Genomic DNA, 14,171 nt, shown 5'->3' on the forward strand with positions numbered 1-14,171 from the left:
TCACACGTGGTGGAAAAAAAAAAAAAAAATTATAAAAAAGGATGGTGGCCCCTCCCGTTACACCCATATTTTATGTTAGCATATGTAGTAAAAAGCCACAGGGAAAGAAAATCAAAATAACGATTTAATGCTGCACATACCTCGTGCCTATATAAGTCCGAAAATCGAAAAGGTGCACTTTGCACTCTAATAGCACTTGCCTGATATGTTTTATCGTTACACTATGTCAAATGTAAATTAACCTCTTTGTTTTTTAAAAAAAAATATATATATATAAATATATACATATATATACTTGTTCAACATTCTCATTCTATTCACGAGCCATTCCATTAATGAAAAAGATCTCTCTGAATCACTACGGAGAACGTCGACTTATCTCTTTGTCGCAGTTTATAATTGAATAAAACTGGCATCGTGTTGCCGTTGCGCGTCACAACACCGGTTTATATATCCTCTCCTGTGCGAAGAGCTACATACGTGCTTTTCATACGACAAAGTGTATTTCCTTGATATAGGCCATTATATGATAGCGCCTAGCTTTTTTCCAGATCTGTACACTGTGGAAGTGTGAATTGCGGAACGGATGTACGGAGCCCATCGGCCGAACGAAGGGAAAAGGATCTCCGTACCCGAGGAGGACGTAGTGGCCGCAAGGTCTAGGAGGACATATTAGGAAGGTCGTTTGCGGCAAACATATCATACAGAACGAACTACGCACATTTACACACATACACACGGGCGTTGGTACCAGGCCCCCTTTACATGAACTACATACCGAGTTATACATAGGAAATTTTACACCTAACCCCCTCACGCAAGATGCATGACTACGCGAGAGTGAACCACATAGACCTTGAGCAGGACCTCACGGTTGACGAGTACTACTCGGTGAAGTCGGGGCTAAGAATAATCCTGAGCAAAATAAAGAGCCCCAAAATATATGGGTACTTCACCCTACTTACGGAGGCAGAAAATGACGAGGGCTTACCGCACACCTTAGAGCACCTGATATTTCTGGGAAGCCACAAGTATCCATACAAAGGACTGCTGGACTCATTAGCATACAAATGTCTTTCGGAAGGAACAAATGCCTGGACCTCAATCGATCACACATGCTATACTATAGAAACCTTTGGCATGGAAGGATTTAGTAATATACTACCCATTTATCTAGACTTCATCCTAAACCCAACCCTAGCCGACGATATGTTTCTATCGGAAGTACACCACATATTTGAAAATGGAACTCATAACGGAGTGGTGTACTCAGAAATGAAGTCCATAGAAAATAACTGTGAAAATATTATCGAGAGAACAGTAATTACAAATCTTTATCCAAATGAGAAAAGTGGATATAGGTTCGAGACAGGTGGGACTTTGGATGGGTTAAGGAAAACTAATAATAGTCGTGTTAGAGAGTACTTTAAAAAATTTTATAAGCTGGATAACTTTGCCATTATTATTTTTGGCAATTTTAACAACGACGATATTTTGAATATCATTTATGAATTCGAAAAGTACCACTTGGAGTTGAACCCGGACCAGGTTCTGGCTGGGGTAGACTCTTCCACGGGAGAGGTGAATAACCCCTCCGCGGAAGAACTGTTCATAAGGCACATGCAGAGCCCCAAGAGGCCCTGGAGCGAAGAGTGCAATGTTGAAAGGAGGAACGACTCCAGAATTGTTAAGAAGTATTACCCGTGCAATAACCTGAACAACGGTCAGGTGTGCATTGCGTGGAGAGGGTGCGACTGGGCCGATTTTCACACCAAGTTGGCTATATCCCTTCTGGGTAATTATCTGACCGACTTAACGACATCTCCCGTGAGCAAACGCTTGTTGGAGGACAAGGAGAACACCTACTGCAGTGGCCTGGACTTTGCGCTGGAGGATTTGAAGAGCAACTACTTCACCATTGATATTTACGACGTCGTGTATAAGTTCAGAGTGGCCACCGGGGCGGAGAAGCCACAACAAGGGGATCAACAGCAAGGGGATCAACAACAAGGGGGTGAACAGCAAGGGGGTGAACAGCAAGGGGGTGAACAGCAAGCGGAAGAACAAAAAACGGAGCGGCCACAATCAGGGCAAGCGCCACAGGAGTCGGCACCCAGGCTGTACGACCCCAAGATGAACGAAGTAGGAGAAATAACACGCAAGTGTCTGCAACAAGTTCTGGAAGAGCCCCTCAACATGGACAGGATGAAGAATATAATTGTTCGATCCTATTTGCAACATCTGAAGGACCTGGAAGCGGCCCCACAATACCTCCTAAACGAATTCATTATAAAATATTTTATCTATGGAAAGAGCAAGGAGGATCTTAACAATTGTTTAAATTTGAAAAAGGCATACGTAGACCTCTTAGGGGAAAAGGAGAACTACTGGAAGGAAATTTTGAAGAAATTTTTCGTGCAAAATAACTACGTGGAGGTGAGGTGCTACCCGAGTTACAAAAAGGCAAAACAGATTGAACTGTTCGAGAGAAACCTAATTGAAAATGAACAGAAGAAATACGGGAAGGAGAAACTTCAAGAAATGGCGAAACACATTAGGAAAATAAAGGAGGGGTTCGAGAAAAAACCTCCCAAAAGTTGTCTGAATGTGGTAGACTCTGCTAATCCGCAGAACGTTCTGATAGAGGGTCTAACTGTATTCCGTAATTTCGAGCTTTTACAAAAGGGGGATAGAAAAGAAGATACCTCTTTGGAAGAGTGGGGAAAGGAAGGAGATAATACCAACCAGGATGTATCTTGTGAAAACAACAAGTTGTTAAGTACCCTTGAAGGAGATTTGAAGAGATTGATTTTTCCAATCCAGCTGAGTCACATCCCATCAAACTTCGTATCGATTAATGTGCTAATAAATTCAAGCAACGTGGATGCAGAATTACAAAAGTATATTCCTCTCTTGAGTTACCTGCTCTTTGAGACAGATGTAGAGGTGAACAATACTAATGTGAAGTGTGAATTGTTCACGGAGGAGCTCATTAGACATACCATCAACTATTGCTGTAACTACGGTTTAGGAGGAAACGCCAAGAATTTCAGAGCAGGAAGTTTAGGCAATATACTCTGCATACAAATTGTAGGTCTCTACGAACACTATGAAAAATTATTTGATCTCCTCTTTTTATCTATGTTTAAAATGATATTAACAGTTGAGAGAATGGAGATTATTTTGAAATCTGCTTATCAAAATTTGTTGCAAAAAAAAACGAAGCCAAAGACGCTTGTAGTAAATATGGAATATGCTCTTCGCTATTTGAGGCAGAGCACCTCGGGAGTTATTTCTATTGGACAACAGGAAATAATTCTTGAATTAATTGAAGATAAGAACAACCTGAATCAATTGTATGATAAGCTGAACACTCTGAAGGGACAGCTCTTCGACTTAAAAAATTTCGTCATTGCCATTGATGCAAATTTCTGCAAAATTAAAAATATCTTCTCATGGTACGATCGTTGGTTTAAGATTTCCTCTCCGGAAGAACAAAGCGCCTCCTCATCAGATATGCATAAAAAGAATTACACCGTGAATGCTCCATACACTGAATTCACTTTTAACCGGGCGAACCAAACAGACTTTACAAACTCCGGAAATGAGGCCAACCATACAGATGCCTCTAACAGTGGAAATGCAGCTAACGTAAACAACGCTGATAAGAGCTCAGTGGAGGAGAAGAAGACTGCCTCCCCTTTCGATGTGGCCATCACGAACGGTGCGGAGTCGAAAGGAGAAGCCGAAGGAAGTGCCCCCACAGATGGAGCAAATGCACCTCCAATGTGTAAAACGAACAAAAAAAAAAGTGCAGACAAGTACATATGCCTAGGACCCAGTGTACACAAAAACTTGAAGGAGTACCTGAGCGCGGAGTTCGAAAAGGAAGATAAAAACTTCCAACTCAATTTGGTAAAAGAGAAAGCGTACAATGGAATCCTGTGTGGTTTGAAGAGTACAGATGTTTCTTACCTGAAACTAACTGTTAAAGTACCCGCAGGATATGAACACGAAGATTATTGTGCTCTATTGCTTCTGCGTGAATTCTTCTGCATGACGGAAGGACCCCTCTACAATAGCATTCGGGGAGGAGGATTCGCTTATGAATGTGCACTAGACTTTAACTGTATCCATGGAGAGCTGAGCTTACGTATTTATAGATCAAGTGATATCATTAGCGCTCTGAAAGAAGCATTGCACATTTTCGACTACTACTGCAAGAACGAAATGAAGGAGGATGAAATATCTCTTGCCAAGAGCAGCGCTTACTACACCATCTTCAACAATCAAGAGACCATATCGGATAGAGCTTCGCAGACGATTTTTCTGAGTATAAAAAATTTGCCCTTAAATTTTTACAACAGCTTGTTAAGGAAAATTGAAGGAATCACGACGAAGGATCTACAGAAAATTTGCCACAAGTACTTGTCTCGAATTGTCAACTTCAGAATAGATAGAACTAATGCTCTTATCGGTTCGACCCTCTGCATCGTATGTTGCTCCGATAAGATGGAGGAAATCCTGGACAGCCTTAGGAAGGATGTGAAAGTGGGCCCCATATGCTCCCTGAGCGTTACGCAACTTTTCCATTTTTTGAAAGAGTATGATATTGCCGCGGCACTTGGCGGGATGCCGGTGGACATGGTTAGTGATCGAGTGCACAGACCCGTCTGCTCCGCCAACGTGGACGACGATGAGGATGACGACGACGATAGTGACGACGATGATGATGAGCATAACCATTACGGGCATGGTGGCAGTCTTGTTGGGGGTGATGATTACTCCGCATCGTGCGCTGACTCGACCTGTTCTTTGTTGTCTGAGGATGACAGCTACCCGGGCTACTCCGAGGGGTACTAGCCCCCGGGTGGTGTGGCAACAAATCTACAGTATAATGTGTGGCCCTCCCTAAGTGTGCCTCCTCCCCTGCAGGGAAGGGAAAACCGCAACCACATGTCTGCACGTTTTAGCAGTGGATTCCGCCGGGAGCATTCCCCTCACTCATCTCAACCGAAGCAACCACGTCAACCGCGTCAACCAACACGACCCCAATTTTTAAGCCCCTCCTAATGATTTAGCAAACCCAATTGGAGGAAATGTGAATATATATACATATATATATATGTATGTGTATATATGTATGTATATATATTGGGGGGGAGTTCCCCTACAAACGCTTTACACCACAACACATTTATAACCCCATGCCGGATTGGACTCAACCAATCCTTCCGCCAACATTCTTTTCCACAAAATTAAAGCATAATTTTTTTTTTTTTTTAAAGCGGGTAAACAGGTGCCCCATTTATGGGGGAGAACACCAAAAAAAAAAAAAAAAAACAGCTCCCCGAGATGTTGAAAAAAAAAAAAAAAAAATCGCACATAGTGCCAAAATGTGTAGAAAAAAAAGGCGACAGTTTTTTTTTTTGGGAGGAATACAACTTGGTGGTTTAAAAAATTCGTAACAAAGAATTATTGTGTGTAGCAGTTATACCCGGTGCGCTATGAAGTGGGGTTTACGATCGGTAAGGTTGGCATGATGACATAATATCGATGCTAAGTTAGGATGGCATCCAAGTCTCGACAGTGACGAATCTCGATATCAATGTAATCATATGGAAGAATGACATCCCTCTTTCGAAAACGAGAGAAAAGACTATCCGCAAAGGGATCGTATTGAGGTAGAGTTGTGTCGGAGTTTTTTTCCAGTTTCAACTTCAAGTAGGAGTACCAGTCATTAGGGGAAACCTCATTACCATCCCTATACATTGTAATCCAGGCACAGTTAATATTTTTATTTTTTGCGCCAATGATATCGGTGTAGACATCGTCGCCTACATGCATCCACTGATCAATTCCAAAGTGTAGGTTTTTCCTTTTCAAAAGATTCTCTGCTATGTTAAAAATCTCTACACTAGGTTTTGAATAATTATAATCCATTGACCTAATGACGAAAGTAAAAATTTCATTTAAAAATTTGATTGCATTTACATCTGAATCTCCATTTGTGATGGCTCCTAAGATATATCCCCTATTTTTCAATTCTCTCAGATATTCTAAAGTCCCTGGACTGATAAATAAATGCACATCGTTCTTCTTCTTCTTCCAAAGCTCCTGGATCTCCGATACGAATTTCACTTCATCGTAATTTGTTTTTTGCGCTAAAAATTTTAATGCATCAATTCGAATGTTTGTTAGAATTTGAACCCCATCCTTATTCAGATGTATTTTATTTTCCAACAACTCCTTCACCAATTTAGTAATGGATAGCCCATACTCCTTCTGAAGGTAGTCATACGACCTCTTGTAATTTTTTTTCATGTACTTGTAGCACTCCCCGTCTGCATAGTTGAGCAGGCCATCGATGTTCCATATGGTGTGATCCAGGTCGAAGGTGATCAGCTTGATGTTTTTGAAGTTTTGCTTCTTCCCCTTCTCCGTGATGTAGAAACATTTCTCCCCGTCCATCGCGGAGGGTAGTTGGATAAGCGAAGTTAACAGAGAGTGGTTTCCCAAGGGATACCTTTCGGACTGCCTCCAAACCGGGGGGGGGGGGGGGGCACCTTCCGAGTCGACTGCTAATTCTCCCCTTTTGGCGATCCTTTACAAGTGGGGATCGTCTCCTCACCCGAAAAGCGCTAATACTTTTATTTGTCTTCCCCCAACTTCCTTTCAACTGAATTTTTTTTTTTTTTTTCACTGTCCTATCATTAGTAATGATTGACTCTCCATGTGTCACGCTAGACGTCCATTTTTTATGCTACTTTGGGTAGGCCTCTTGGGATAAGCTAGCTTTTTTTTTTTTTTTTTTTTTTTTTTTTGAGGATTAAAAATTGGCTTTCTCCGACGATGCGAGTATGTGCGCAAGCCTTTTCCCCTACATGTGAACTCGATTAAATTCGCATCCGGTGGGAGAGTTTTGTTAAGGGGAAAAAAAAAAAAAAAAAAAAAAAAAAAAATTCATCCATTCCAGTGCATTGAACCCGTTGAATCCATTTCGGCGTTTCTAGTACAGGGCATGTGGCCTCTCGTGGATCCGCTTGACGTGGAAATTCCCATCAATATCCTCCCACCGTAAATAACTTAATATGAGGGGGGATATTGGTGGGGATGTGAAAGAAGTGCAGAGCCATCTTTCCCTTTCGATAGAAAAGGATCATTGGGGGAGCAAGGACTTACATGCGGCTCACAGCACCTGGTGCATGCCTTCTTATTGCACCTTTCCGTGTGTATTCTTTACGCATAGGAAGGGCGAGGGGGGGAGGGAGGTGTATCTCTCCCATTTGTGTACTATGATAATGTTCTCGATGCACACTCCCACACGGAGACCACACGGAGACCACGCAGAGACCACGCGGCACCTGTGTAATAGGCGAACGGTAACTGTGTGGTGGGCTTTCCCTACTTACCACTCCAACACACATCCCCGCATGGAAAAGGAAATTGCCTAGACGAGACAAAAAGGCAATCGTTATCACCAGTTGGATATACCTAATTTGTGCCTCCTCTTCCTACAGATATATATTTTTGGGTGATCAGTTATAATGCCGCACTAGCTACGCACCAAATGTCGCTGTATGAGCTCCATTCAAATGCGCATTCTTTTGAGAAGGGAAATTATATTTTTTTTTTAAATTGTCTTTCCATGGGAAATGCAAAATGTGACACGTTGACATGGATGCTATGAGAGGGGGTTGTGGTATCTCCGTGTGGATTCACCCACTTGGTTCATTTCCCTTTCCCTGTTCTGCCATATGTCCATTTCCTTATCCCATGGTGAATAATTATGCTTGCTGAGGGGTACTTATGCCCGGGTGCACCTTTGCCGTAGGTGATGATGAGAGGTAGACTACCACATTCCCCTGTAGAGGAGCGGGAGTTTATATACCCTAACATGTTTGCTCCTTGATTATGTGACGCGAGCAAAATATAGATGCGATGAAAATTGTAATGAGATGAACAACCTTTTTTTTTTCTTTTAGCGGGGCAAATATATACTGCTGGGAAAAACCTACCCCCAGAGAGGTTCCACCTTTTTTTTTTTACTCAGAGAAATGATCGTATCCACTGGGACATACAGATGAAAAGGAGGACAGACAACATCTCCATCTGGGGGGGAGTTGTTAAAGTGACTATAACGACATTAGTGAGGGGAGCACCTCTGCACAGATTCGACACCCCTTCGGTGAAACCTTCTGGATATTCATTTCATTCCAAGGGAGAGTATCACAAAGGAATTGAAAGTGCATCCCACTGGGGCTTCAAGCAGGGGGACGGCCATCGTTATTTAAAAATTGGCATGCAGTAAATAAAAAAAAAATAATAATAATAATAAAGCATCTTAAAAAAAAGATAACAAATATAAATAAAATAAAAAAGTTATTGATAATACCATTTAAATGTTATCACTCAAATTAGCATATGTATATAAGGCTTTTTTTTTTTTTTTTTTATTTTCCCTTTTAAAGGGGATGGAGCTCCCCCCACGGGTTGTTGCGCAGGAGAGAAGCCAAAAGTGCCGATCTGGTCGGTCGACCACAATTTTTTGTAGCGCGCAGGAGTTGAAGCTGAACTGCTGGAAGTTCAATTCTCGTTGCTTTGGTCGCCAAGTCGGGAAACTGTGAACGTGGCGTTCTTTTTCCTTCCTCATTTTTTTCCTGCTTTTTTTTTAACTGCATCTTTTTACTGCATTTTTTTTCCTGCATTTTTTCCTGCATTTTTTCCTGCATTTTTTAACTCCATCTTTTTTACTGCATTTTTTAACTCCATTTTTTTTACTGAATTTTTTTACTGCATTTTTTAACTCCATTTTTTTTACTGAATTTTTTTACTGAATCGTTTTTCTTCCTTTCTTCCTTGCATGCCAGCGCTTACGTGACGCGGTTTTTTTTTTTTTTTTTTTTGCTCCTTAGCGAAGGTTGCTCCACCTGCGTGGCAACACGACGATACAGGATCCCCTAGCAGAACACGAAGGGAGCAAATAAAACAACACCTCCTACGTCCATACAATAAGCGATACTTAGAGTCACCTATGCATTTCTCCCTTGGGGCCCCCTCTTCTTTCTACTCCGCGGAGCTTCGCACAACGAAATGACGGAGCTGTACATCCTGTTCGAGTGCTCCGCGGGGTACTTCCTGCTGAGGGTAAAGGAATGGGAGCAAATAGGAAACGAAAATTTGGAGAAAAAAATACAAAAAGCAGATTTATTTCACGAGGTTGTACAGTTATGTTCGTTTATATCCTTCGAAACAGCTGAAAGGGCACTAGATAATTTAATCCATATTAATGAAGGTAAGGCCACAGATTTCCTCTTAACCTTTTTAGAGCAAAATCTGCCCACTAATAAAAGTGAGTATGAATTGGGGGTCGCAGATATCAACCTCGGAAAATACCTTTCAAATATCGGCTTCAATGTAGTTCATAATAATAACATATTGGAGTTGTTAAGGGCATGCAGACAATTTTACCTTAAGAAAATTGGTACCTATGTAGACAACAGTGGTGATATAGATATAAAACATTTCAATATTGGCTTGGGACATAGCTACTCCAGGTCCAAGCTGAAGCTCGACCCAAGGAAGCAAGATAAATCAATAATTAACAGTATTGGAACCATTGAATCGTTAGACAAGAACATTAACCTTTTTAGCATGAGGGTAATCGAGTGGTACAGTTGGCATTTCCCAGAATTGAAGAAAATAGTTACGGATGTGTGCATGTATTGTAAGTTGGTGAACTTAATAAAAATTAAAGAAGAATTCAACTTCGATGACGAAACGGAAAGAGGAAAAATCACCGAAATTACCAACGATGAACAGGTGACTGAGAAAATTGTAAGGGTAGCTAACCTTTCCATTGGACAAGAATTAACACAGGAAGATCTAAACAATATCATTAATTTTTCCAACGAAGTTATTAACTTATTTAATACTAGGAACGTGTTATGGGAGTACCTAGATAAAAAGTTAAATATCGTTTCTCCAAACTTGAAGGAACTGTTAGGTAACACATTAAGTGCTCGGTTGATTAGCCATGCGGGATCTCTTGTCAATTTAGCCAAATGCCCTTCCAGCAGTATTCAGATTTTCGGATCAGAGAAAGCCCTGTTCAACTCTCTTAAGGGGAATAAGAAGACGCCTAAATTTGGCATCCTTTACAATTCTTCTTACATTTCAAAAACGCCTCTCCCCATGAAGGGACGAATGTCTAGGTACCTCTCCTGCAAGAGTGCCATGGCGGCCAGAATCGACTCCTTTTCGGACCACCCCACCAACTCATACGGAGTAATATTTAAGAAGCAGCTGGAGCACAAAATCCTCCACATGGTCAAGGGGGTGAAGCTCTCCAAAAATATCGACTACATGAACGAGGCCGAACAGATTTACAATCGAGAGATCGGCGCCGTCCCGGAGGGGGAAGAGGACGACGACCAGGAGGGCAAGAAGAAGAAAAAGAAGAAAAAAAAGAAAAAAAAAAACAAGAAGAATAAGGAGGGGGAAGGCGAGGAAGATCAAGACGCAGCTGAGGAAGACCAACCCGCGGTCGAGGAGGACCAACCCGCGGTTGAGGAGGACCAAGACGCAGTTGAGGAGGACCAAGACGCAGTTGAGGAGGACCAAGACGCAGCTGAGGAAGACCAAGACGCAGCTGAGGAAGACCAACCCGTAGCTGAGGAAGACCAACCCGCAGTTGAGGATGACCAACCCGCGGTCGAGGAAGACCAAAGCGACACCGACTCAGACAGCGACTGAGGCTCGCGCATGAAGTTTCTTCACTACCGTTTTTCCTACATAGTAGTACATTTAAAAATATATATTTTTTTCTTTTTATGCCAATGTGCTCTGCCTCCTCGCAATGTGGAACACCTCTCTGTGTTCACCAGTTGGTTTTGCCAACGTTGTGTGTTTCCCTACGAACTCTTTTTGCCATCACAAAGGGGCTCTTCCCTTTTAATTAATTCGTGTGTTGCGGCGTTTCCGGATTGCTAGGCGGGCTTCCCACTGATGCGGGGAAATGGATGGCGAATCACGCAACAAATTGGTTAGGAATGTTACAAATGGTAGCCACATCTTTCAAATCAATGGAACACGCTACAACTCGGGTTAAAAAAGTCACCACGAATGTGTGCGCTGAACAAAAAAAAAGGGGAAAAAAGAAATAGCTAGCAAAAAAAAAAAAAGAAAAAAAAAAAAGAAATAGCTAGCAAAAATAAAAAAAAAAAAAAAAAAAAAAATAGCTAGCTAAGAGTGACCAGCGAAAAATGGCTACCAAAAAGGCTATCAAAGATGGGAGCAAACAAAAACTTGCGCATATAGGTACGCACATACGGAGGTGCGCCTTTACTCGTACATGGCTAAGTAATAATCATAGGAGACCCAATGTAACTTACTCCTGCACAAGTCGTAGTTCTTTTTGCCAACCTTGGAGAGAACAAACTCCAACTGCTGAGGTTTTATGTAGTACACAGATTCCCCCCCATTGGCCACGGTCTTAAAAATGTCCTTCTCCTCAAGGCAAGAAATAATATCATTGGTTTCAATACTAGTAATTTCAGACAACTCCTGAATGGATAACTGCTCGTAATTTACCAACACCTTGAGGAGTGTCTCATACCAGTAAGCCATGTAAGACGCAACCCCCAAGTCAGATAGAGGTCTCTCAGGAGTACCAGTGCGTTTTTCCGTTTGGGATAAGAAGTAGCTAAAGTTTATTAAAAATTTCCCATAACCTTTCTTTTGATGTTGTGGAAGCGTCAAAATGCAAGACACATTATTCTTCGAATATTTCTCTTTAGAAAAATATCCCGTAATATGGTAGCCATATTTATCAAATTCCGTAATAACATAAAAAAGGAATAAATTCACTCGATGTTTTAAAGTCTTATGATCTAAGAATAGCTTGGATAGAAAACATAAGTTCTCACAATAAATTCTAAAATAACTTCCATCAATTTCGAAGATGGATATATTTTCACATCGATATATTTCATTTCCAGGGGGATGTCTTATTTCACATTTTTCTGTATGTCTAAGTAGTTCTTCATTTTCTTTAAAAAAAGATAAACAGAATTCACAAATATATAGTATCTCTATATTTTGGTATTCCTTCGGGTAGGGAGAAAAGTACCAAGTGTCAATTAAATATTTTCCAAATTTTATTTGATTAATTGTTTTTAGTTTGGTATTTTCTTCATGCTCTCTTAAATACTCTTTATCAATTCCTGCATGATGATCATCATGGTCTGACTCTTCATTATCTATTTGTCTTATGCATGGTAATCCATCATCTGGTTCTTCTTCCAGAACACGTAGATTCTTATATGCTAGCCAACAGTCTAGACGCCTATCGAATTTTTCCCAGTGGACATAGTAATCATAATCCCATTCATTCATTTCCGTTCCACTTGTGTTCATCTCCGTGGATAACTTACTCATGATTTCATTTTTACTTAAATTTAAGGGGAAAATAAAGTTTAGTTCATTGAAGTTTCTATTTTTTGGTCTCGCATACACTATGGAACAGTATCTCCAAACCTTATTTAGGGGATCCAGACCCCACATCACTTGCTTCACAGGCAATGCGTTTGGAAATATCAACGCGTAGGAATCATTAAACTTGGATAACGAACTTAGAGATTTCCCCGTGTTCCGCGCTTTGCTGTTACCCCCTTTCACTGCTTTACTACCACCGGAATTAGCAGAGTTGTTCGTCACGTTAGCTGAACCCTTCTCCCTATTCCTGGAGCTGCTCGACCCCTTTGCGTTTGTCTTGTTTCCCCCCTTGGCCGCTTTGCTACCCCCAGTTGTAGCACCAATCGGCGGGGTATCCGTCGGACAGTTATTCATCGGGGGGGTATCCGCTGGGGGAGTACCCTCCATGTTGTTTGAAGGAGCAGTGGTAGTAGGCACCACGGCACCTGTTACAGGACCGCTTCCAGTTACCTTCCCTGAACCAGCCACGCCAGCCGCGACCTCATCATTCCTTGCTGTAGTATCCTCCTCGACAGTGGGCACTCTCACCAAGGTGCACTTGTCTGTTCCCTCCTTCGACTTGCTACCCCCCCCCTTGGAGCTTCTACTCGAGCCCCCACCTCCCCCCTTATTAACTTGTGAACTGCCATTTCTACTTCCCCCCATTCTGTTCACTCAAAAAATGGCAAAAAAAAAAAAAATAAATAAAATAAAATAAATAATAAAATAATAAAAATAATAATAATAAATCATTAAAAGTGGGACCAACAAATTATATGCCTTGTTTTGTTTTTTCCTAAAAATATATTTATCCCCAAGGGGGGGAAATTAAAATAGCCCTGCAGGGGGAGAAGCTGCTCTTCCCCGCATGGAGGGCACCAATTATCCTTTTAAGCAGACTTTCGCATGGGCAGTTTGTTAAGAAGCCCATTTAGCCGCATCGCGAGCCTTTTTTTTTTTTTTTCAAGTATACAAACGTCGTGTTGTTTCTCCTTGTTCGTCATTTCGAGAAATGGAAGGCTTGCCCCCTTTTGGCCCTTCTTCCTTTTTCACGTGCGCCGACGGGCAAGCAGCACATGCATGTACACCTTGGCAAGGAAATTCGCATGCGGCCAAAGGCACATAACAAAAATGCATAATCATAGGCAACACATGCATATATTACATACGTAAAACAAATGCGCGCAATATACATCTGGGGATTATCTTGCCCCCTCTACCTCCCCATTTTTGCTATCCCATCAACGGATAATTTGAGGCGGACCTTTTTCCTGATGCTTCCCCAAGGGAACAGATAACCCTGCCACATTTAATGCTTCAGTTACATCTGTTCTGTTTACGCCATCTGGGGGGAGGGACAACAAGAACAGATGTATTTTTCCTTTTGGTTCCTTTTCCCAACACCTAAATATATTATAAGCTGTATTTATCGCTACTTATGACGTTAAAAATGGAGGCAAAAAACAAACAAACAAAAAAAGTTGCATGTGTGGTAGCAACTGCATCGTGTAAACAAACGAAAACGAAATAATGTTGACACTAAAAGGGGGGGGAGGGGATCCCTTTCTCTAGCAACTCTCATCTTCATGATCCTCCGCTTGTCAAAAGGAAAAAGGTATAAAGTGAAAAATGCGCACAAGCTAAGCAAATAACCATATTTGGTATGGAGAAACGGAGGGAAATAAACACGACATATG

The 14,171-nt window shown here is 41.5% G+C and overlaps 4 protein-coding genes across 4 annotated transcripts; 2 read left to right on the top strand and 2 right to left on the bottom strand.

The window, feature by feature from the left end:
- Nucleotides 1-822: 822 nt before the first annotated feature.
- Nucleotides 823-4,863, top strand: PKNH_0916000 (uncharacterized protein; the record flags this gene model as incomplete). Its single annotated transcript, XM_002259148.1, has 1 exon — nt 823-4,863. The coding sequence occupies one exon, from the start codon at nt 823-825 to the stop codon at nt 4,861-4,863; it is 4,041 nt and encodes a 1,346-aa protein (XP_002259184.1).
- Nucleotides 4,864-5,559: 696 nt separating this feature from the next.
- Nucleotides 5,560-6,471, bottom strand: PKNH_0916100 (haloacid dehalogenase-like hydrolase, putative; the record flags this gene model as incomplete). The annotated part of the gene is made up of 1 exon (XM_002259149.1): nt 5,560-6,471. One exon carries the CDS (start codon nt 6,469-6,471, stop codon nt 5,560-5,562), a length of 912 nt encoding a protein of 303 aa, XP_002259185.1.
- A 2,622-nt stretch (nt 6,472-9,093) lies between these two features.
- On the top strand, nt 9,094-10,755 carry PKNH_0916200 (nucleolar protein 56, putative; the record flags this gene model as incomplete). Its single annotated transcript, XM_002259150.1, has 1 exon — nt 9,094-10,755. One exon carries the CDS (start codon nt 9,094-9,096, stop codon nt 10,753-10,755), a length of 1,662 nt encoding a protein of 553 aa, XP_002259186.1.
- A 588-nt stretch (nt 10,756-11,343) lies between these two features.
- PKNH_0916300 (histone acetyltransferase MYST, putative) lies at nt 11,344-13,140 on the bottom strand (the record flags this gene model as incomplete). The annotated part of the gene is made up of 1 exon (XM_002259151.1): nt 11,344-13,140. The coding sequence occupies one exon, from the start codon at nt 13,138-13,140 to the stop codon at nt 11,344-11,346; it is 1,797 nt and encodes a 598-aa protein (XP_002259187.1).
- Nucleotides 13,141-14,171: the final 1,031 nt, after the last annotated feature.

This window comes from Plasmodium knowlesi (assembly GCF_000006355.2).
Source record: "Plasmodium knowlesi strain H genome assembly, chromosome: 9".
NCBI classification, from domain to species: domain Eukaryota; phylum Apicomplexa; class Aconoidasida; order Haemosporida; family Plasmodiidae; genus Plasmodium; species Plasmodium knowlesi.